The sequence below is a fragment of the Crinia signifera genome, chromosome 1 (assembly GCF_055691185.1).
Source record: "Crinia signifera chromosome 1, ASM5569118v1, whole genome shotgun sequence".
Taxonomy (NCBI): Eukaryota; Metazoa; Chordata; class Amphibia; order Anura; family Myobatrachidae; genus Crinia; species Crinia signifera.
This window is the reverse complement of record NC_139217.1, coordinates 374,026,114-374,047,957: the sequence shown is the minus strand read 5'-3', so window position 1 is coordinate 374,047,957 and position 21,844 is coordinate 374,026,114. Positions and strand designations below refer to the sequence as shown.

Here is a 21,844-nt window from a genome sequence, read left to right as displayed (position 1 = left end):
TTTAAATAACAGTGCACAGGGAACATCTGATACAGAACAAAACAAATGTAAAATGACAAACCTAAGCTTTTTAGCTATGTGTCTTGTTAGTAAGTATTTGATGTGAGAATCTACCTATATTGAACCTGTGTATAAATAAGTGCTTATTTAGGCTCATAATAATCCAATCATACTAGGCATGTTTTTTTTGTGGCTTTACTTTTTCCTTCATAAAGCACTATGGGGCACATGTATTAAGCTTTAACAAGAGATAAATCCAAGGGTTATAAGGAGAGATAAACATCCAGCCAATCACCTGCTAACTGTCATGTTACAGGCTGTGTTTGAAAAAAGTCAGTAAGGAGCTGATTGGCTGGACATTTATCTCTCCTTATCACCCTTGCATTTATCTCTTGTTAAGGCTTAATACATCTGCCCCAATGGGGCAAATGTATCAAGCTTCAGAAAGTGATAAAATGAAGAGTGATAAACAGCCAGCCAATCAGCTTCTTCCTGCCATGTTACAGACTGGGTTTGAAAAATGACAAGTAGGAGCTGATTGGCTAGTTGTTTATCACTCTCCACTTTATCACTTTTTGAAGCTTGATACATCTGGCCCAATGAAAGAAAAAAAGATCACCTAAACAGAGATAATCAAAAAAGAAGAAAAACAGTTTTTCCATTAACCCCTTCCCGACATTTGACGTACATGTACGTCATGGCCGGGATGTACTTCCCGACACATGACGTACATGTACGTCATGACTTCAAAGTGCCACCGCGTCTACAGACGCGGTGACAGAGGGACGATGTCTGCTGTCCCTGACAGCAGACATCCTCCCTCATTGCCCAGGGGGGGCAGCGATGCCCCCCGTCATGGGCGATCGCTGCGATTGGCTGTTCAAACGTGAACAGCCAAAAGCAGCGTTAAACTGTATGATGTGTAAAATTTAGACTCTGCTGCCCCCTAGTGTCCAAAAAAATTAAAGGAGCTTGCAATAATGATTTAAAAATAATGTTTAGATATGGTCTATGTTAGTTATTAACTATTTTGAGTGGTATGATTATTTGTCTCACAAGCAGAAAATTTTACATTTTGCAAATAGCAAAATGTTCCATTTTTTTACGACATTTTGGTATTTTTCACAAAAAAAAAAAAAACTGTATCGACCAAAATTTACCACTACTTTAAAGTACAATGTGTCACGGGAAAACAATCTCAAAATCACTGGGATAAGTAAAAGCAAAAAAAAGTTATCCCCACTTAAGTGATACATGTCAGATTTGAAAAAAAGGCCTCTGTCAGGAAGGAAAAAACATGCTGCGTCGGAAAAGGGTTAATAGATATTTAGGAGTGGTTTCTTGGCCTCTAAGCAAAGTATTTTCATCACTTTTAGAGTTAAGTTCAGGGCCGGCGCCACCACTAGGCGAATCTAGGCATCTGGAGGGCGGCATTTTGCCCCCCCCCCCCCCCCCGTGCCGCCTGGGTACCTGCAGTCCATTAGAAATAACGAGCGCCATCCGCCGGGCTATGCGGAAGCGCTTCTGTTGTGAAAACACTGGCAGCACGGCGCACGCTGATCTCAGCCAATCAGCGTGCTGCCAGTGTTTTCACAACAGAAGCGCTTCCGCATAGCCCGGCGGATAGCGCTCGTTATTTCTAATGGACTGCAGGGACCCCCGCTGCCTCCGCCGCCAGCTTTAAATACACAGCGCCGCAGGACAGGTACCCCCCTCCCCCGGCACCGGACAGCGCCGCAGGACAGGTACCCCCCTCCCCCGGCACCGGGGCGCCCCCACCCCGACTCGCCTGGGGCGCTCCGGTGCCTTGCACCGGCCCTGGTTAAGTTACATATACCATTCAACAGAGAACTAAAATAATGCTTGAAGGTCATTGTGTGCGCTCCTGGTGAACCAACCCGGGACAATTATCATAACATATATTAAAAAGTTTTTTATAAGTAATAAAAGCAAAGGGAGAGAATAAGGCAAAGCTCTCTCGACTGAGGACAAATAACTTCAATTGTCTTATTGCACAAAAACTAAGAAAAAACACTCTAAGCCTGAGGTCTTCGGATTTCGAGATGGGTCTTGTGGTTTTTGCACTGTGCATGCCTCGTAGGCGAGAGGTGATACAGAACGCAAATTTGTATCTCCATAAGCAGGTTATTGGGTGAACGTATGTGGTAACATGTTTTTTGCACATGCTGTAAGCTACGTTTAGTGAAGGCAAATAGAAACTTGCACCTAGATTGGGGCTGGTGCTAGTGCACACTGATAAAGATAACAGCTATGAAACCAAGTGTATAGACAGGAGTGGTGTACAGTAGCTGTATAGAAATGTAGGACTCTGCATACTGGTAAATACTGTATCAACATTTAGTTCCATGCATAACACATTCAGATTTCTATGTTACATTACTTACCTGCCTGTTTGCAACCTGAAATAGTGATTATGTCATCTGCAAATAGGCATACTTCCCCTTCAATACCATTTGCAATGTCACCAACATAAATATAAACAGAACTGGTCCCAACTGAATCACATAGATGAAACCTATAGATTACTATAGTCTAATATATTACAAAAGAAATGCTATATTTATTTATACTCATTCTGTGGACTGAATGACAATGTCCAGACTTAAAATGAAATATTATAATGGTTTATGTTAACCTTGCTCTGTGCATCCATGTAAAATAGTACCATATGATCACAGGCTTCGAATATTGGAGTTCACAGTAGTAAAATGTTGTCCTGTGTACATCAAAAGCTGGGTACACATATGTACAATTTGATTTTTCTTGCGACCGTTCGATCGACCGAATACACGTTCGGCCGTCCGAAACATACGACCGATCTGCGCGTACACATATGTACAATTTTACTTGCGACGTCCGATGTACTCCCGTCCAAACAATCGCAAGAAAAAGATTGTACCACCGTACACACTCTCCCGTTCTGGCTATTCGCACGATAAAAATGTACACAACATTATCATAATGGGCTGGATTAAAAGAGCATACCAAAACGAGGCGTGATCACGGAACAAAGAATCGTTCGTGTAGTACAGTGAATAGAGCCGTGACTATTCAGATCCATTGCTAGCTGTGCAGGATATACGTACGTTCGTTCGTCTATCGGTGCATTTGGGCCTTTTTAATTATGAGCTTGAGGAGAAGGAAGGCTCGTGCGTGCATTTTGGCTGCTATGGCCATTAGATTGCAGGCTATTAAAAAAAGAAAAAGGACCAAGAATCGGAGCTGCTGGACCAGAGACTGGCTTCTGAGGAGAGACACCTTCTCCCACATGCCATTGCTACAGGAGATACGGGAGAACAATCCTGATGATTTCAGAAATTATCTCCGTATGGATGACGCTACCTTCATGGAGCTGCTGACACTGGTTACCCCTTTAATAGAGAGAGAGGACACCTATTTCAGGAGGCCTATTTCTGCAGAGCAGAGACTGGTGGCAACGCTGCGTTACCTGGCAACAGGCAGGACCCTTGCCGACCTGAGATTCACCACCGCAATATCATCTCAAGCGCTGGGGTTGATAATACCAGACACCTGTGATGCCATCGTCCAAGTTCTACAGGACAAATACATGAAGGTAAATATGGAAATTACATACATGTCCCCCATATGTATAGCTGTGCACATACCTGTACCCTATATGTATATCTTTACAATGCCTGTTAATTTAAACTTTTACACCAGTGGGTGGGGGGTCATTTTGATAAGGCGGGTAATAGCTTTGAGGCTGCAATGGGGAGGGCTGATGGGTCTAAAATCAACCCAACAGATTATTAATACGCATATACTTTTATATTGCAGTTTCCATCGACCAAGGAGGAGTGGCAAAATATTGCACGTGATTTCCGTGATCTTTGGAATTTCCCTAATTGTGGTGGAGCTATCGATGGCAAACACGTCAGAATCATGCCCCCTGCAAAGAGTGGCTCTTTTTATTATAACTATAAGGGGTTCTTCAGCATTGTTCTAATGGCCATCGCTAATGCTCGATACGAGTTTATATTTGTGGACATTGGGAAAAATGGTAGAGTTTCAGATGGAGGAGCCCTGGAGAATACCTTTTTCCACGACCAACTGAAAAAAAATGAACTGAATCTGCCAGAGCGGACTGAAAATGAGCACGGTTTGAACTTTGTTTTTGTGGCGGATGAGGCCTTTGCATTGCACCCTAATGTCCTTAAACCCTACCCACAAAGGGCACTGAACAGGGAACGGCGCATTTTTAACTATCGCCTGTCACGTGCCAGGCGAGTGGTTGAAAATGCGTTTGGGATTCTGAGTAATAAATTCAGAATTTTTCACAGTGCCATCAATCTGCGCCTAGATAAGATTGACAAAGTGGTGCTGGCCTGTTGTGTGCTGCACAACTACATGCGCAGAAAAGCGGTGCACACACAACAACTGGGGGCTACAGTGGACGACAGCCAAGTTGTTGACGAGCCTATTGGTCTGACAGCTTTGGCAAATAATTTAAACACCAGAAATGCATCAACGCAAGCAAAGTTGTCAAGAGACGAGTACTTGAATTATTTCAATGGTGTTGGGGCTGTGGAGTGGCAGAATGACATGATTGCTTGAAAATATACGTTTTTGTCATTGTAAATATATTGTTTTTTGGTGTGTACTAATCAATATTTTGCCAATAAAATTTGTATACTCACAGTTCTACACAAGTTGTCCTCTGCGTCTTCTTGCAGCAAGGAGGGGGAGGTGGAGGCCGAATCACGGCAAGTGAGTGGTAGTACTCAGGTGCCAGGCATTCCTGGAGGGCACAATGCCACGACACCTGGAGTGCAGACTGTACCCAGTACTGGTGTTTATGTACTAGCAAGTAGTTGCTCCACCACACCTATTTCTATGCCAATTTCTCCTGGTACTTTTGTACAGTCTCCAGGAGCAATACATGAAGGTAAATATTGAAACAACATGCATGTACCCCATATGTATATCTTTGCCCTATAGTCAACCTGCATGGTAAATGATATTTTCACACGGACACCAACTAGATTAGAGAATTTTTAATTTTTATATAAATTATTAACTTATAAACTTATAACAAATATAACATAAATAACAAGGAAATAAATAATAAAGAAATACTTAAACATAAAAATATTTAAACTATATTATTAAAACAATAATGCAATTAAATAAACTATATAAAATATTTACATCTGGTGGTAAACTTGTCCCACCCCATAATCCCCTGTATCCATCGGTGGTTGGGAGGGAGATGGACTTTCCACTAAACTCTGGAAGGGGCCACCAGGTGGACCTGGTGGGAGTGTATTAGCCAACGTTGCCGGTTGGTGCTGCCTTTGCCCAGTTGGTGGCTGGAAATGTTGGTAGTGCGGATATTGCACCGGGTGAAATACCGCTTGTTGGGGTATAGGGGCAGGGCTGATGGGTTGAAATTCAACCCTAGGCAGAGGGATCTCATCGGTGAGCCGTGTGTGCCGGGACAGAGTCCCCACACGGGCCCGGTACAGCGTTTCATAAAATATGCGCTCTACCTCCACCCTTGTAGCCGGGTCTAACTTTCTTAAATTGTCAGCCAATACACTCCCCACCCGGTCCGCATCATCCTCCTCCATGGTCATCAATCTGTTGGCAGACTCCAGGATCTTGGTGGTTGCCACGTCCGCAGCATCTGGAGTCTGCCTCGGCCTTTTGCGCCCTCTTCTTGATGGCGCTTCTGCTGGAGGTTGAGCGCTTGTTTGCGGTTCAGCGCTGGTCGTGGCGGTTGGTGTGGGGGTGGAGCAGAGGGCCGGTGAAGGCAGCTGTGATGCCACCTCCAGCGATGCCGAAGATTCCTCCTCGGCAAATAGCGATGGCTGTAACAAAACAAGATGACAATGATGTATCACTATCGATTTTTAAGACTTCCATATATTTTTATATCTACGCAGAAGAACGCAGCCCACACACCACCATGTTGCTGCCATGGATGAAAGTGAGCTAGTTGAAGAGGCGTTATGACTGGCATCTCTGGAAACTAATTATTTAGATACCAGACATACCAAATACTAATTTAAATACCAGAAATGCATCTATGCATGCTAAATTAACCAGGGATGAATACATGCAGTATTTTATTGGTGTTGGCGCTGTGGATTGGCAGAATGATATTATTTCGTTAATTTTAGACAACAAAAAAATATTACAATAATCCGCGCCAGAAAGACTACAACAGTGTAGATACCAGGGATTACCAATGCCAACCAAAAGTTCCAAATACAAAAAATGTGGTAAATGCACTTGCGATGTCTGAATATTGATCACTGTGTTCTCAGGCGGATAACAGTATACCTCCACCACTGAGAAGAACCAGAATTAGGGCCACAGAGAAGGTCAAATTGACGATGTATAACCAAAAGGGGGGGTATCGCCCCCTGCAACTGACCTCTCTGTTGTGCCCAACAGAGAGGTCAGTTGCAGGGGGCGATACCCCCCCTTTTCATTTTACATGTTCACAATTTTTATACTGTACTTGCTGTTATATTTATCTGGTTTTAAAAAAAAAATTTAAAATAAAATACGTCTACTTACTGTGCCGCAAATGGTGTCATCAGAAAGCTCTTGGTTGCACGCGGAGGTGGAGGGGGCAGGCTGGTTCCTTGTAGTGTTGCTGACCGAATCCCTGGGCAGCTCCTGGTCCACCGTGAAGGCCAGCAGGTCGTAGTACCACAGCCTGGGCACATAGACTTGGTCTGCCCCTGCCCCAGACCGCTTTGAGGACTCCACCTTATTTAGTTCCTTTTTAAATACGGTCCTCATATTAGCGATCCGAGTCCGGACCCACTCTACATTTGCTGTGGGGTAGTAGGTCTGGCTCACCCTCACCAGCTCCTCCAGAGCAGATAGCCTCTTCTGCCGATTCGAATGGTCTTTGGATTTGGTATTCCAGAGACAATTCTGATCCCTGTAGGCCTCAATGAAGTCCTTCATAAATTCAACATTTTTTTCTGCCATGGTTGAATTTCTGTTCCAAAAAATAAAATAAAAAGGCATATTATTTTCTTGATACACAAAGCACACCATAAACCATTTAATGTACAGGTGTTCAGTCTGTGGGCCACTAGATATACTGTAGCTATAGTACAGGAGTTGAAACTCTGTGGGACATAGGATACACGGTCACTACAAGCCCCAGCATACCCATGGCCCACAGATTGAAGTCCCTGTCATAGAAAACTACACATTTTGTTTTAATACTCACCGAAAGAAATGTCGATAAATAGTCCGGAAAATTCGCAGCGCAGCTCCGATCACTCGAACAGCAACGACGGAATATTCTTTCGTGCTGAACGTGGCTTGAAACACAGTGATTGGATGAGCGCAGGAATCTCCGCCCCACTCACGTGCTTCGCGTCACACAGACACGGGACATCGAGGAGCCATGTCGGAGGGTCTGGGGCCACCGCATATGGGGGAGGCCAGTAAAGCACCTTTGTTTTCCAATTCAGCACTGATAACAATAGATAAAGAAATCGCTGAGAGACAGGACAAGGAGAAAAAAGTGACGCGCGCATCCGCCATGTCATCTGCAGAGGTGGAACTGATGGTCAAAATGCTGGATAGAAGGGACTACGATTGTTCGAGAAAAACATACCCCAAGACAAATTATAGAAAAGAAATTATTATGCAGCGTGTATGCAAGGAGATAAAGGAGAAGTTTGGGAAAAGAAGGTCCAAATACCAGCTACAAAAACGGTGGTCAGACCTGAAGCACAAGGAGCAGGCCAAGCTCAAGAAAATTCGTGGAATTATTAAAAGAAGTGAGTCCAATGCCCTAGGTGGCTTTATTAATATACTGTCTTGATCCATTACATTTTGTGTGTTTTGCTGACATGTTGCTTGTTTTTACTCAGAGGAAATCCAATCCAGGAGAAGACATGAGGAAGGCAGAGACAGGGCCTCCAACCTAAAAATAAAGAAGGAGAGTACAACAGGTAAGGTTTTGTACCAGCACACCAACAGAACAACACATGTTTTATACACACAACAAGGGGTAGTAATATGTCACTTTACCTTGTCACTATAGATGATATCCAGGCTGCGCAGCCGATGCAAGGGACCACAGAGGGCCACCAAGTGATTGCGATCACCAGCAGTGTAGATGGTGAGTGTATATTGCAAATCATCTTTATGGGATAGTGACGTATCATTTGTGGAAAGGTAAACATTTCTTTATCTGTACTTATTATAGATATCATCGAGATTTCAGATGTCAGTGCAGAGGGGGAGAAGAACACACCATCACCTGACACGTCCAGCGACGAAAGCACAATGCAAGAAAACATGACACAAGTCCATAAATGTCTACAAGAACTAAGCGGGAAAGTCCATACCGTAGCCCAAAAAATTACGAAAATCCAAAAAGGCGTAGCAGTAGTACACTCTTTATATGAAAAAATTTATAACGGTTTGCATTATAAAGTCAAAAAATAGTTTGTGTACTTTATTTTACTTTTTTCTCCTTCTTGTTTATTTGGAGGCCAGCAGCATGCACCTTAAAATGGTGCATGTCATGGCAAGCAGTCCCACGGCAGCAATGCATCACATGTGAGCAGGCCGGGATGTTCCCATGTGATGCGTTGCTGCCGTGGGACCGCTTTCCACTACATACACCACCATGTTCAAATGTGTTTTTGGTACTTATGTATTATCTGGGCTCCCATGTTAAATGCACCCCATTTTTTCATACCCCTACTATCCAACTACGCATGGAGTTGATTTTATATAGTGTGGCGAGCGCAGCGAGCCACCGTGCCCGAAGCGTGGCGAGCGCAGCGAGACCCGCGAGGGGATGCGGTCTTATAAGAAAAACGGGAGCCCAGATATTACATAAGTACCGTGTTTTTATGTTTTTTGGGTGGGTGGGCTTTCCTGCTAAACCTTCACACGTGGCACTTATGTCATGGCAAGCAGTCCCACGGCAGCAATGCATCACATGTGAGCAGGCCGGGATGTTCCCATGTGATGCGTTGCTGCCGTGGGACCGCTTTCCACTACATACACCACCATGTTCAAATGTGTTTTTATGTTTTTTGGGTGGGTGGGCTTTCCTGCTACACCTTCACACGTGGCACTTATGTCATGGCAAGCAGTCCCACGGCAGCAATGCATCACATGTGAGCAGGCCGGGATGTTCCCATGTGATGCGTTGCTGCCGTGGGACCGCTTTCCACTACATACACCACCATGTTCAAATGTGTTTTTATGTTTTTTGGGTGGGTGGGCTTTCCTGCTACACCTTCACACGTGGCACTTATGTCATGGCAAGCAGTCCCACGGCAGCAATGCATCACATGTGAGCAGGCCGGGATGTTCCCATGTGATGCGTTGCTGCCGTGGGACCGCTTTCCACTACATACACCACCATGTTCAAATGTGTTTTTATGTTTTTTGGGTGGGTGGGCGTTCCTGCTACACCTTCACGCAAGCACCTGTATGTGATACTCTGTTCAGGTCCGACCACCCAAATAAACAAAGTGTTCACAGTATTTTTTGTCAGTATTTCTTAATAAATGTTAAGTGTTTATGCAGAACAATGAACATCACATATCTATCTATCTATCTATCTTCTATAACTATATCTGTCAGGAATGCACACACAACGATTATTTATTTCAAAAGGAATGCACACACAACGAATATTCTTTAACAGCATGGCGCGGAAAGTACGGGGGAGAAGACTTCCTGTTGTTTACATGCTGCGCTGATGGAGGGATGACGCAGCTAGTCAACACCCACATGGGCGTGCTGCTTTTGGGAGGAATGATCGCAGGAACGGGCTGCATATCGATCGAATGTGCGTACACATGTCACTTTTCTTTCGATATGGAGCCGTCCTGTCGGAAGAATATTAAGCAGCAAAGAACCTGCGACCGACCGACCGTGGACGGCCAAGAGCGTTTTTGGCCGTTTATCGATCGCAACGAAGGGATCGGGACAGCGTACACATATATACAATCGAACGGCCGTTCGTCCGCAGATCGGAAAAACGGCCCGACGATTGTACATATGTGTACCCAGCTAACAAAATAACCAATATACTGTTTATTTTAAATGAAAAAACTCTGTAAATATTTATTGTAGCCCACCGTTTGTTGTATTATTTGTTGCAATCAAATTCAAAGTCGTTGAATCAGAAGTAATAGGGTTAATCCAATTAGGTGTGAGTTTTCTTGACAAATTTGCATTGCAAATTCCTGTTGCAATCCAAATAGAATTTAACCAGTCAGAATAAACTCACATTTGCCATCTGCACCACAAGGAGGGTGAGAGATGTAGAAGATAATTTTATTTTATGGTTAAATTATCTGGACACTGTGCAGAACCCCTAATGCAGCCCCTAATGACTTATTAGACATTTGGAAGCATTCAATTATCATTGTTCATAATTAGTCCAAAGATTACAGACTGTCTACTTTTTCATGGCTCCCTGGGGAAGCATATCCTGCCTTTTAACACATATATGAACCTAAGAACCACATATAAACACAATCTTCTTCATTTTATATATAATTTTTGGGGCCGTGATTTGAAAAAGATTGGGAACCCCTGGATTAAAAACATTGGCCACAAAATACCTCTTAATCAACTTTTTTTGTTAGATAATACATACCACATGTAATAAAAGTATTAAAGACAAAAATAATTGCTTTGTAACATTTTTTTTTAACTTTAAAATGGCTGCAAATTATCCCACAAGCACCTTTATCTTCTAAAAGATTCTGCATACAAAACTGTCACTTTTCTGGAGTCCAAAAAGGTCTCCCTACTTTTTCATGCACTTCTGCCACAATGCATACTGTAGAAAATTTGCATCTCCGGGCGAGTACCAAAAATACAGTAGGCATTTTTAATTGGAGAATTCTCTGGTGCGTGCATTCTGTGCAAAGTTTGTGAGCTTCATATGACAAACTCGCATCTTTACTGGATTGACCCCAATGTCGAGACAAAAATCACAGCAACAAGTCAGTATCTATCTCCTTCTGCAAAAGAAAGGAGAAAACTGGCCAACCAAGTTGGTGTACAGAATTTCTTCCACTCACTCCAGGAAATAAAGATCCAATAAAGTTCTTTTAATTTCCTATTGAAACTTTGTCCAGCTTACAACATTGGGCAGTATTCAATGCTCTTGATTCACTGTTTTTTTTGGTGAACAGGGCTGTTTTTTGGAGAATCTGTGAATTTTTTCTCTGAAAATGATATTCAACGTATTCAATGATCATTGTTCACCGAAAGCGAACAGCGAATGGCGTCCAATTCACCGTTTCATAGTCGCTGCTATTCGCTGTTGTATTTCTATGTTTTTTTTGTCATATTTTTCCCCCCATTATTTATGCAGGGGGCGGGGACATGCTCATTAAATATGCACTGCACTGGGTCCCGCTCATTAGATATGCATGGAGCGGGACCAGCTCAGTGCACACTACTGCCTAGGTAACCTGGCCCTCCATGCAGTGTATAATTGTGTGCTGCAGCCCTCTGTCCCTCCACAGTGACCGCCCTGTCCCCCTCCTGCCTGTCTAATACGCCGGCCATCCTGTCTGCCACCGCTTTGTCGTCGTATTGGGATATTTTCGCCGGCAGCGAGCCCCTGGGGTGTTGAATACGGTGACCGGCAGCGAATCCAGCAGACTGGAGAATCACTGTGAGCACAGGCAAAAACATGACAGCGTACGCTGCCCCTACGCTCACCGGAGCATTGAATACTTGCCATTGTCTGGATCACACTTAAGGGGTGTACACATGGTGAGATTTTGGCAGGAGATTTTGATTAGATAGTCAAAATCTCCTAGAAGGTTAGCCAAAATCTCCCTATTTTTCTTCTGCTTAGTCAATATTGTCTAGCATAGATTGCTTAGCAGACTCACTGTGCAGGCAAGGCAATTTTGACTAGATTGGACTATCATTACTTAAGAGGTGTACACACGGGGAGATTTTGATTAATGGACAATTTTGACTAAGCAATCTTGAGAGAGATTTTGGCTAGATGCATTGGAGATATAGTAATAATATAATCTATGATCTAGTCGAAATTGCCTTGCCTGCACAGTCAATCTATTATCTTGAAAATCTTCTCAGCCTAAAGGGGTGCAAACACAGCGAGACTCTGGTAGGAGATTTTAACTAAATAGTCAAAATCTCCTAAAAAGGTTAGCCAAAATCTCCCAGTGTTTCTCCTGCTTAGATACCGACACTAAAGCCCTGTACACACGGTGCTATATAGACTAATGGCCAATTCTGACAAGATGCACAAGCGATATTGTCTAACTACTGATAGTCTATGATCTAGTCAAAATTTCCTTGCCTGCACAATCTATCTATGCACCGACTTATAAGCAGGAGAAACACTGGGAGATTTTGGCTAACCTTCTAGGAGATTTTGACCATCTAGTCAAAATCTTCTGCCAAAATCTCATTGTCTGCATAACTATTTCAGAGTTGTTACCCCAACAGCCACCTCATTAAAACACACAATGTAACATGGGGGTAAAACTGGCGCTAGAGTGAGAAGGATAGAATAGTATTCTTCTGGAAAAAAAACTATAAATCAACAACAGTAGCTTCTCTCTTAATGTATCTGCCGAAGGAAGTGGATACAAAAAAAAAAAAAAGGTTCAAAAGATCATACAGCAATGTTTTCCATTATCAGAGACACACCCTGGTTGCCAGTTAGGGTGGTCAAGGATATCTGTGTAATCCAGTTGTTGCCAAACTTTATTCTTGAAACATAGTGGCAAAGCCCAAAATTTCAATAAATGCTTAAATAAAGTACATTGTGCTTACAGATCATCCGTATGGGTACACACTATTTGATATTTTTTAAACAATATGCACGATAAAGACATCATTAGTATATTCTGGTGCATATTGTCTAGTGTGTGCGTACTATATAGTTAATGATGTGTGCACCTAAAGGTCATTAACGACCCCTTTCTGTCACCTGAGAATGCAGCCAAATCTGCCTATATCGTCAATTATTGCACGTACTGCAGGGAGGCTGGGTGACATCACTTAACGATATGGTTCCACATGTATTCCCTATTTTGTTCATCTGGGTGCACCAGCGATATTGTTAATGTAATGGCTGTGCCGCAATTAGTGTTTACCCAGCTTTAGGTTCAGTAATGTGGTGGTGGACAGGGTTACAATTATGTTTCATATGATATGTGGACAAACATAAGTAATTTGATTTGGTCCTTGTACCACCAACTCATGGACACCAAGCAGGGTGCCATGGCGGGGTGCAATAAAACATTTGAATTCCCAAAAATGTTTTTCATCACAGTTATATCTGTACATTTGTGAGCTAATATACAAGTGAAAAAATATATACTAATATATATATATATATATATATATATATAGAAATAGCACTTACCCTGCCTTGCAGCGGGAAGGAGATAGACCAGCACTCAGTTTGATGAAGAAAAAAAACTTGTATTTACAAAATAAGCAAAAGCATCGTAGTTACAGCAAGGTTATCAACATGATAGATGATACATAACATCACAGCTGACCCGACAGCTGTTTCGAACTGGATCCTGTCCAGATCTCATCAGGGGTACTGACAGTGTGCAGTGAACGTTACTTTATACACTACATAAAGGCGCCAAGTCCGCCCTTGGAATTTCAAACAGGCGCTGTCACTCAGCACCACGGGGTGTGAGAGAGCGTCCTGTTGCTTGGTAACACATTGCGGGGGTTCGGTCGAGTGACGCGTCACTCGGGAATCCCGGCGTCTGCTACTGCAAGCTGTCAGCGCTGCTGCTTGATGTCGGGGCAGGGAGAAACCAAGCCAACGCTGACGGCTGCCTGCGCGAAGGTGAAGGTGCCTGTATGTATGATAGGAACAAGCGGTGATAACGGACAGTGAACACATTAAGTGGCGTCAGTTACAGCAGAATCTGTGGCTGTACGGACCTAAAGAATACAAGGAGTAAGAATAGATCTCACAGTGCGGCTATGTAGAACCCAGTACATGTCGACACTAGCGCATAAATGTTCAGACATTTGATATAATTAATGCAGTGGCACTCGGCGGTGCACTCTAATGCAATACAATGGTGGCACCCACACAATGCGGCTATATAGAACATAGTACATGTCGACACTAACGTATACATACTCAGACATTTGTTGCAATTAATGCAGTGGCACTCGGCGGTGCATTCTTATGTAATACAATGGTTGCACATTTATTAAAGCATTTAGAACCCACGGCGGGGTCATAGTGTCTGTCTGGGGTGTAGTTAAAAAAGCGCTGGATCACCGGCTTAGATATCAAAAATAGCTATCAAGCCTGTTCCCAACACTGTCAATGTACATGGTTCTAAGCCGTATGTGTAATGTATTTATACATAATAAAGGGGTTGGGTCTATGTGGCACATTAGGAGATGATAAGTACACTCAGGCACTGTACGTAGGGTGTTCACTTAAATGAAACACCCCATTTTAAAATCCTCATTCAAGCCATGCGGGGTGAGGGAGTTCAAACGATAAATCCACTTTAGTTCACGTTGTAATAAGAGGGTGTCTCTGTCACCGCCTCGCCTAAGTGGCGGTATGTGGTCCAATAGATGGCACTTTAGTTGTCCAATATTATGTCCTTTTTCCAGATAATGTCTGGCAACAGGGAGGTGTTTTAGATCCTGGTCCGCATTAGAGGTAATGAAGCTCTTTTTGATCGATGATCTATGTTGCCCTAGTCTCTCTTTGATCATTCTCGTCGTTTTCCCAACATAGACGAGATTGCAGGGGCAAGTTAAGGCATAGACAATATATTTGCTATTGCAATCCAATCTGTGGTTCAGCTTGTATTTTTGTCCGTTTGCTGGATTGATGAATTCATCCCCTGTAACTAAGAAGCTACAGTTAGTACAACCAGAGCACTTATAGACTCCCGGTTTTCTTGATAGCCAGGTTTTGGAGCTCTGGATGTTCGGAGAAATGTCAGTTACCACCAATTGGTCTCTCAGGTTAGGCCCCCTTCGATAGGCAAATCTGGGGGGTGTCTTGAGTATTGGCTCAAGAGTTGGGTCACTTGCAATCAGGTGCCAATGTTCATGGATTTTTTTCTTGATGAATTTGGAAACAACTGTATAAGTGCTACAAAAGTTGATTCTTTGTTCAGGCTCGCTGGATAATTTATTTTTCTGCACCAGTAAATCTTCCCTTTTGTGTTCAAGGGCTCTATGAAGAGCTGTATCCACATCATGTTTCTTGTATCCTCTCTCAAGGAATCTTTTGCCCATTTCTGCTAGAGCCAAGGGCAATGCTTCTGGGTCAGATGTGATCCTACAGACCCTTAACATCTGGGAATACGGTAGGCCTTTTTTGAGCGCTTCTGGGTGATGACTGTTGGCATGCAGTAAGGTGTTTTTATCCGTTGTCTTGCTGTAGACTTTTGTGTGAAGTTTGCCCTCCTTGAGGGTTATACTTACATCAAGAAAACTGATGGATTGGCGGCTGAAGTTTATAGTGAACCTGATCGTCCCTGGCAGTGCGTTAAGATAATTGACAAACAGCAGTAGGTTTTCTTCCCCTCCAGTCCATAGTATAAACAAATCGTCTATATATCTGACATATAGTTTCATAAATTTGTTATAAATTGGATGTCCGCTTATGTGCTGTTTTTCATAATCCGCCATATATAGATTTGCGTAGGCTGGGGCCATATTGGACCCCATTGCCGTGCCCTGGCGTTGGAGGAAAAACCTGTTCAAGAAGAGAAAATAATTTTTGTTCAGAATGATTTCCATGAGGAGTGCGAGGTAGTCAATTGGTGGTCCAGAATATGCTTGGTTGTAAGTAATGATGTTCCGACAAGCAGCTATCCCCTCTTTATGGGGGATGTTGGTATACAAGCTTGAAACGTCCAAGGTTACAAGGATGGTCTCTGGTGGGATATCTATAATTCTGTTGAGCTTGCGTAGAAAGTCAGAGGTATCCTCTATAAAGCTGTCCGTGTTTTTCACTACTGGCTGAAGGTAGAAATCTACCAGTTGTGAGATAGGCTGGCATAGTGATCCCCTGGCCGAGATGATCGGTCGTCCTGGTGGAGATATGAGGGATTTATGGACCTTGGGGAGGGTATACAGAATTGGAATTTTAGGGTTTGTCTGAGTGAGGAAATTTGCTGTCTCTCTGCTGATGTAGTTATTGGAGACTCCAAGATTGATGATGTTATCTATCTCCTTCTTATATTGCCACGTGGGGTCACGGTCTAATTGGAGGTAGCATGTCTGGTCTGATAATTGATTGAGGGCTTCCTTAACGTAATAGGAGTAGTCCAAGAGCACTATGCCTCCCCCCTTGTCCGCTGCCCTGATGATGAGGTCTTTGTCTCCTTTAAGCGTTTTAATCGAATTCCTTTCCTCCAAAGTGATGTTGTGGTAGGAGATTTTATGTTTATCCACAATTGGGCAGGTATCCCTTTTAAGGACCCTGAGAAAGGTATTCACTGACGCATTGAGGGTGGGGGGGTCGAACTTGCTGTTTTTCTTCAGAGTGCTGGTCATTGTCTCCGTTTTGTTGGTAGAATGGGCTACTGGATTTTTCTGGAAGTAGTCCTTCAGCCTCAATTGCCTTCCAAACTTGTACATGTCAATGTGCCAATCAAAACTGTCCTGGAAGCCCTCAATCAATTATCAGACCAGACATGCTACCTCCAATTAGACCGTGACCCCACGTGGCAATATAAGAAGGAGATAGATAACATCATCAATCTTGGAGTCTCCAATAACTACATCAGCAGAGAGACAGCAAATTTCCTCACTCAGACAAACCCTAAAATTCCAATTCTGTATACCCTCCCCAAGGTCCATAAATCCCTCATATCTCCACCAGGACGACCGATCATCTCGGCCAGGGGATCACTATGCCAGCCTATCTCACAACTGGTAGATTTCTACCTTCAGCCAGTAGTGAAAAACACGGACAGCTTTATAGAGGATACCTCTGACTTTCTACGCAAGCTCAACAGAATTATAGATATCCCACCAGAGACCATCCTTGTAACCTTGGACGTTTCAAGCTTGTATACCAACATCCCCCATAAAGAGGGGATAGCTGCTTGTCGGAACATCATTACTTACAACCAAGCATATTCTGGACCACCAATTGACTACCTCGCACTCCTCATGGAAATCATTCTGAACAAAAATTATTTTCTCTTCTTGAACAGGTTTTTCCTCCAACGCCAGGGCACGGCAATGGGGTCCAATATGGCCCCAGCCTACGCAAATCTATATATGGCGGATTATGAAAAACAGCACATAAGCGGACATCCAATTTATAACAAATTTATGAAACTATATGTCAGATATATAGACGATTTGTTTATACTATGGACTGGAGGGGAAGAAAACCTACTGCTGTTTGTCAATTATCTTAACGCACTGCCAGGGACGATCAGGTTCACTATAAACTTCAGCCGCCAATCCATCAGTTTTCTTGATGTAAGTATAACCCTCAAGGAGGGCAAACTTCACACAAAAGTCTACAGCAAGACAACGGATAAAAACACCTTACTGCATGCCAACAGTCATCACCCAGAAGCGCTCAAAAAAGGCCTACCGTATTCCCAGATGTTAAGGGTCTGTAGGATCACATCTGACCCAGAAGCATTGCCCTTGGCTCTAGCAGAAATGGGCAAAAGATTCCTTGAGAGAGGATACAAGAAACATGATGTGGATACAGCTCTTCATAGAGCCCTTGAACACAAAAGGGAAGATTTACTGGTGCAGAAAAATAAATTATCCAGCGAGCCTGAACAAAGAATCAACTTTTGTAGCACTTATACAGTTGTTTCCAAATTCATCAAGAAAAAAATCCATGAACATTGGCACCTGATTGCAAGTGACCCAACTCTTGAGCCAATACTCAAGACACCCCCCAGATTTGCCTATCGAAGGGGGCCTAACCTGAGAGACCAATTGGTGGTAACTGACATTTCTCCGAACATCCAGAGCTCCAAAACCTGGCTATCAAGAAAACCGGGAGTCTATAAGTGCTCTGGTTGTACTAACTGTAGCTTCTTAGTTACAGGGGATGAATTCATCAATCCAGCAAACGGACAAAAATACAAGCTGAACCACAGATTGGATTGCAATAGCAAATATATTGTCTATGCCTTAACTTGCCCCTGCAATCTCGTCTATGTTGGGAAAACGACGAGAATGATCAAAGAGAGACTAGGGCAACATAGATCATCGATCAAAAAGAGCTTCATTACCTCTAATGCGGACCAGGATCTAAAACACCTCCCTGTTGCCAGACATTATCTGGAAAAAGGACATAATATTGGACAACTAAAGTGCCATCTATTGGACCACATACCGCCACTTAGGCGAGGCGGTGACAGAGACACCCTCTTATTACAACGTGAACTAAAGTGGATTTATCGTTTGAACTCCCTCACCCCGCATGGCTTGAATGAGGATTTTAAAATGGGGTGTTTCATTTAAGTGAACACCCTACGTACAGTGCCTGAGTGTACTTATCATCTCCTAATGTGCCACATAGACCCAACCCCTTTATTATGTATAAATACATTACACATACGGCTTAGAACCATGTACATTGACAGTGTTGGGAACAGGCTTGATAGCTATTTTTGATATCTAAGCCGGTGATCCAGCGCTTTTTTAACTACACCCCAGACAGACACTATGACCCCGCCGTGGGTTCTAAATGCTTTAATAAATGTGCAACCATTGTATTACATAAGAATGCACCGCCGAGTGCCACTGCATTAATTGCAACAAATGTCTGAGTATGTATACGTTAGTGTCGACATGTACTATGTTCTATATAGCCGCATTGTGTGGGTGCCACCATTGTATTGCATTAGAGTGCACCGCCGAGTGCCACTGCATTAATTATATCAAATGTCTGAACATTTATGCGCTAGTGTCGACATGTACTGGGTTCTACATAGCCGCACTGTGAGATCTATTCTTACTCCTTGTATTCTTTAGGTCCGTACAGCCACAGATTCTGCTGTAACTGACGCCACTTAATGTGTTCACTGTCCGTTATCACCGCTTGTTCCTATCATACATACAGGCACCTTCACCTTCGCGCAGGCAGCCGTCAGCGTTGGCTTGGTTTCTCCCTGCCCCGACATCAAGCAGCAGCGCTGACAGCTTGCAGTAGCAGACGCCGGGATTCCCGAGTGACGCGTCACTCGACCGAACCCCCGCAATGTGTTACCAAGCAACAGGACGCTCTCTCACACCCCGTGGTGCTGAGTGACAGCGCCTGTTTGAAATTCCAAGGGCGGACTTGGCGCCTTTATGTAGTGTATAAAGTAACGTTCACTGCACACTGTCAGTACCCCTGATGAGATCTGGACAGGATCCAGTTCGAAACAGCTGTCGGGTCAGCTGTGATGTTATGTATCATCTATCATGTTGATAACCTTGCTGTAACTACGATGCTTTTGCTTATTTTGTAAATACAAGTTTTTTTTCTTCATCAAACTGAGTGCTGGTCTATCTCCTTCCCGCTGCAAGGCAGGGTAAGTGCTATTTCTACATTTCCTTCATTGGACCCTGCACCTAAAACGTTTCTAAGAGTTCTTGTGAGTGCCGTTTTGAAAACCAACATATATATATATATATATATATATATATATATATATATATATATATATATATATATATATATATATATAACTGTGCTCCCCAATCGGCAGAATGGGGATGTGGGGCACTCGCCACAACACAAGGTGTGTTGTTGTTACACAAAGTCAATAAGGAAGAGGTTCCTACTCCCGTTTCCACGCCTGATGCTGGTTTTTGCTTCACATTGAGCTCCTTGAAAAAGGTCCCCTTGATTGGACCGAAACGTCGGGGCATGTGATTGGATTATAATAAATTGTCTTCAAACTCTTTTACAATTTGACGTCAACCTGTGGACATTTATTGACTTTGTGTAACAACAACACACCTTGTGTTGTGGCGAGTGCCCCACATCCCCATTCTGCCGATTGGGGAGCACAGTTATATTTGTGGGTACACATTCCCTTTGTTGGGCACCCCACCGTTGCCGCGATATAGTGCGAGTTCGGTCTCTCCAAACCACTATATATATATATATATATATATATATATATATATATAAAAAATATACAAGTGAAACTGAATATTAGGATTAGCATTCTATAAATATACAGGATGAGTATCCCTTATCCAAATATCCGTTATCCAAATTATTCCAAAAACTATAGCTTCCAGAATGTTCTTTTTTTAATTTTTGCTAAAATCCTACTGGGGACAGGATATGTAAATGGTACTAAATATGTACAAGAAAAGGATTGCTTGGCATTCAAAGTCAGTACCTGAAATAGAACACAAACTTACATACCAATACAGGATAATCCATTATCCAAAATGCTTCTGGTCCTGAGCATTTTGGATAAGGGATACTCAAACTGCATATACATACATACATACATAAATAAATACATCCCCAATTTGTGCAAAATTAATGTACAAGTCATAAATTGAAACTTACTTTTGTTAGAAACCCATAGTTTTCAATCTGGCATTGTCTATAAAGTTCCATAGCTATTTGTGTATATTTGCATAATTCCAATACATCAACCAACAGATCTGCAAGAGCAATAAGCATAATGTCATTTAATAAAGAACGTTCATCCCATGTAACTGATGTTTGCACATGGTAATGAGTTAAAAATGATATACATTAGGCAACTAACCTTCACAGTAAATATAAAAAAATAAATGTCAGACTAGTGTAAGATGTAAAATCCATTTGCTAATGTGTTCTTTTAACAAAAAGTGTACTGTATAAAAGGATCAATGTTTTTATTATTATTTTAAAATATAACGTAAGTAAGGAATTGAGGTACATTTATGTAGGCTTCAGATGTCTGAATTTTTATTTTAAGCAGGGTCAGAACGGCAGAGACCGCTATGCTGAAAATCTGTGGGGGCCCTCCAGACTGGGGTCAACAATAATTAACTGGTCCATAAATAAAATGTTCTCTTTAAAGAAAGTCAGATCAGTGCACATTGGGAATTTATATATAGATAAGAGAGTTGAAAAAAAACAAAGTATTGGTTCTGATGTTTGGTTTTATGTCCATTTGCTGTATACATTTGTAAATTAAGTATTTATAACCCATTTGTACGATACGTATGCATACCTCCCAGCATGATCCTCTCAAGGGGGATAGAATGCTCTATTGTTGGATTTTCCTCTTAATGTATGATTGCTATCACCTGTGGTCAGGGCTATTTTTGTGCAGGCTCCAGCAGGAACTGTGGCCCTTATTCTAGTTCACTCTTTCTGACAAAATATTTCTTAGATGGACAAAACCATGTGCACTGCAGGTGAGGCAGATGTTACTTGTGCAGAGATAATTAGATTTGGGTGGGGTTTTACACCTGCCTCACCTGCAGTGCACATGGTTTTGTCCATCTAAGAAATATTTTGTCAGAAAGAGTGAACTAGAATAAGGGCCACAGTTCCTGCTGGAGCCTGCACAAAAATAGCCCTGCCTGTGGTGAAGTGCCTTTCTCATCCATTAAGCTGTTCAAAACAGGTGATGGCAGTTATAAATCAAGAGGGAAGTCCAGAAACAGAGCATTATGTAGCTCCTGGAATGGGTCATGTTGGGAGGTATGCTACCATACCTCCCAACATGACTGATTCCAGGAGGGACAGAATGCTCTGCGCCTGGACTTCCCTCTTAATTTAGGATTGCCATCCCCTGTTTTGAACATGTTAATTGATGAGAGGTATTTTTGTTATAACACAGGTGATTGCAATCCTAGATTA

At 42.7% G+C, this 21,844-nt stretch overlaps 1 protein-coding gene across 1 annotated transcript in view; it reads right to left on the bottom strand.

Annotated features, from left to right (window-relative positions):
* KNTC1 (kinetochore associated 1) overlaps nucleotides 1-21,844 on the bottom strand; it is a 227,099-nt gene that overhangs the window by 65,137 nt on the left and 140,118 nt on the right. The window contains exon 36 of the mRNA XM_083151336.1: nucleotides 20,555-20,652. Coding sequence (XP_083007462.1) covers nucleotides 20,555-20,652 — 98 coding nt within the window. The remainder of the gene's footprint in view (nucleotides 1-20,554; nucleotides 20,653-21,844) is intronic.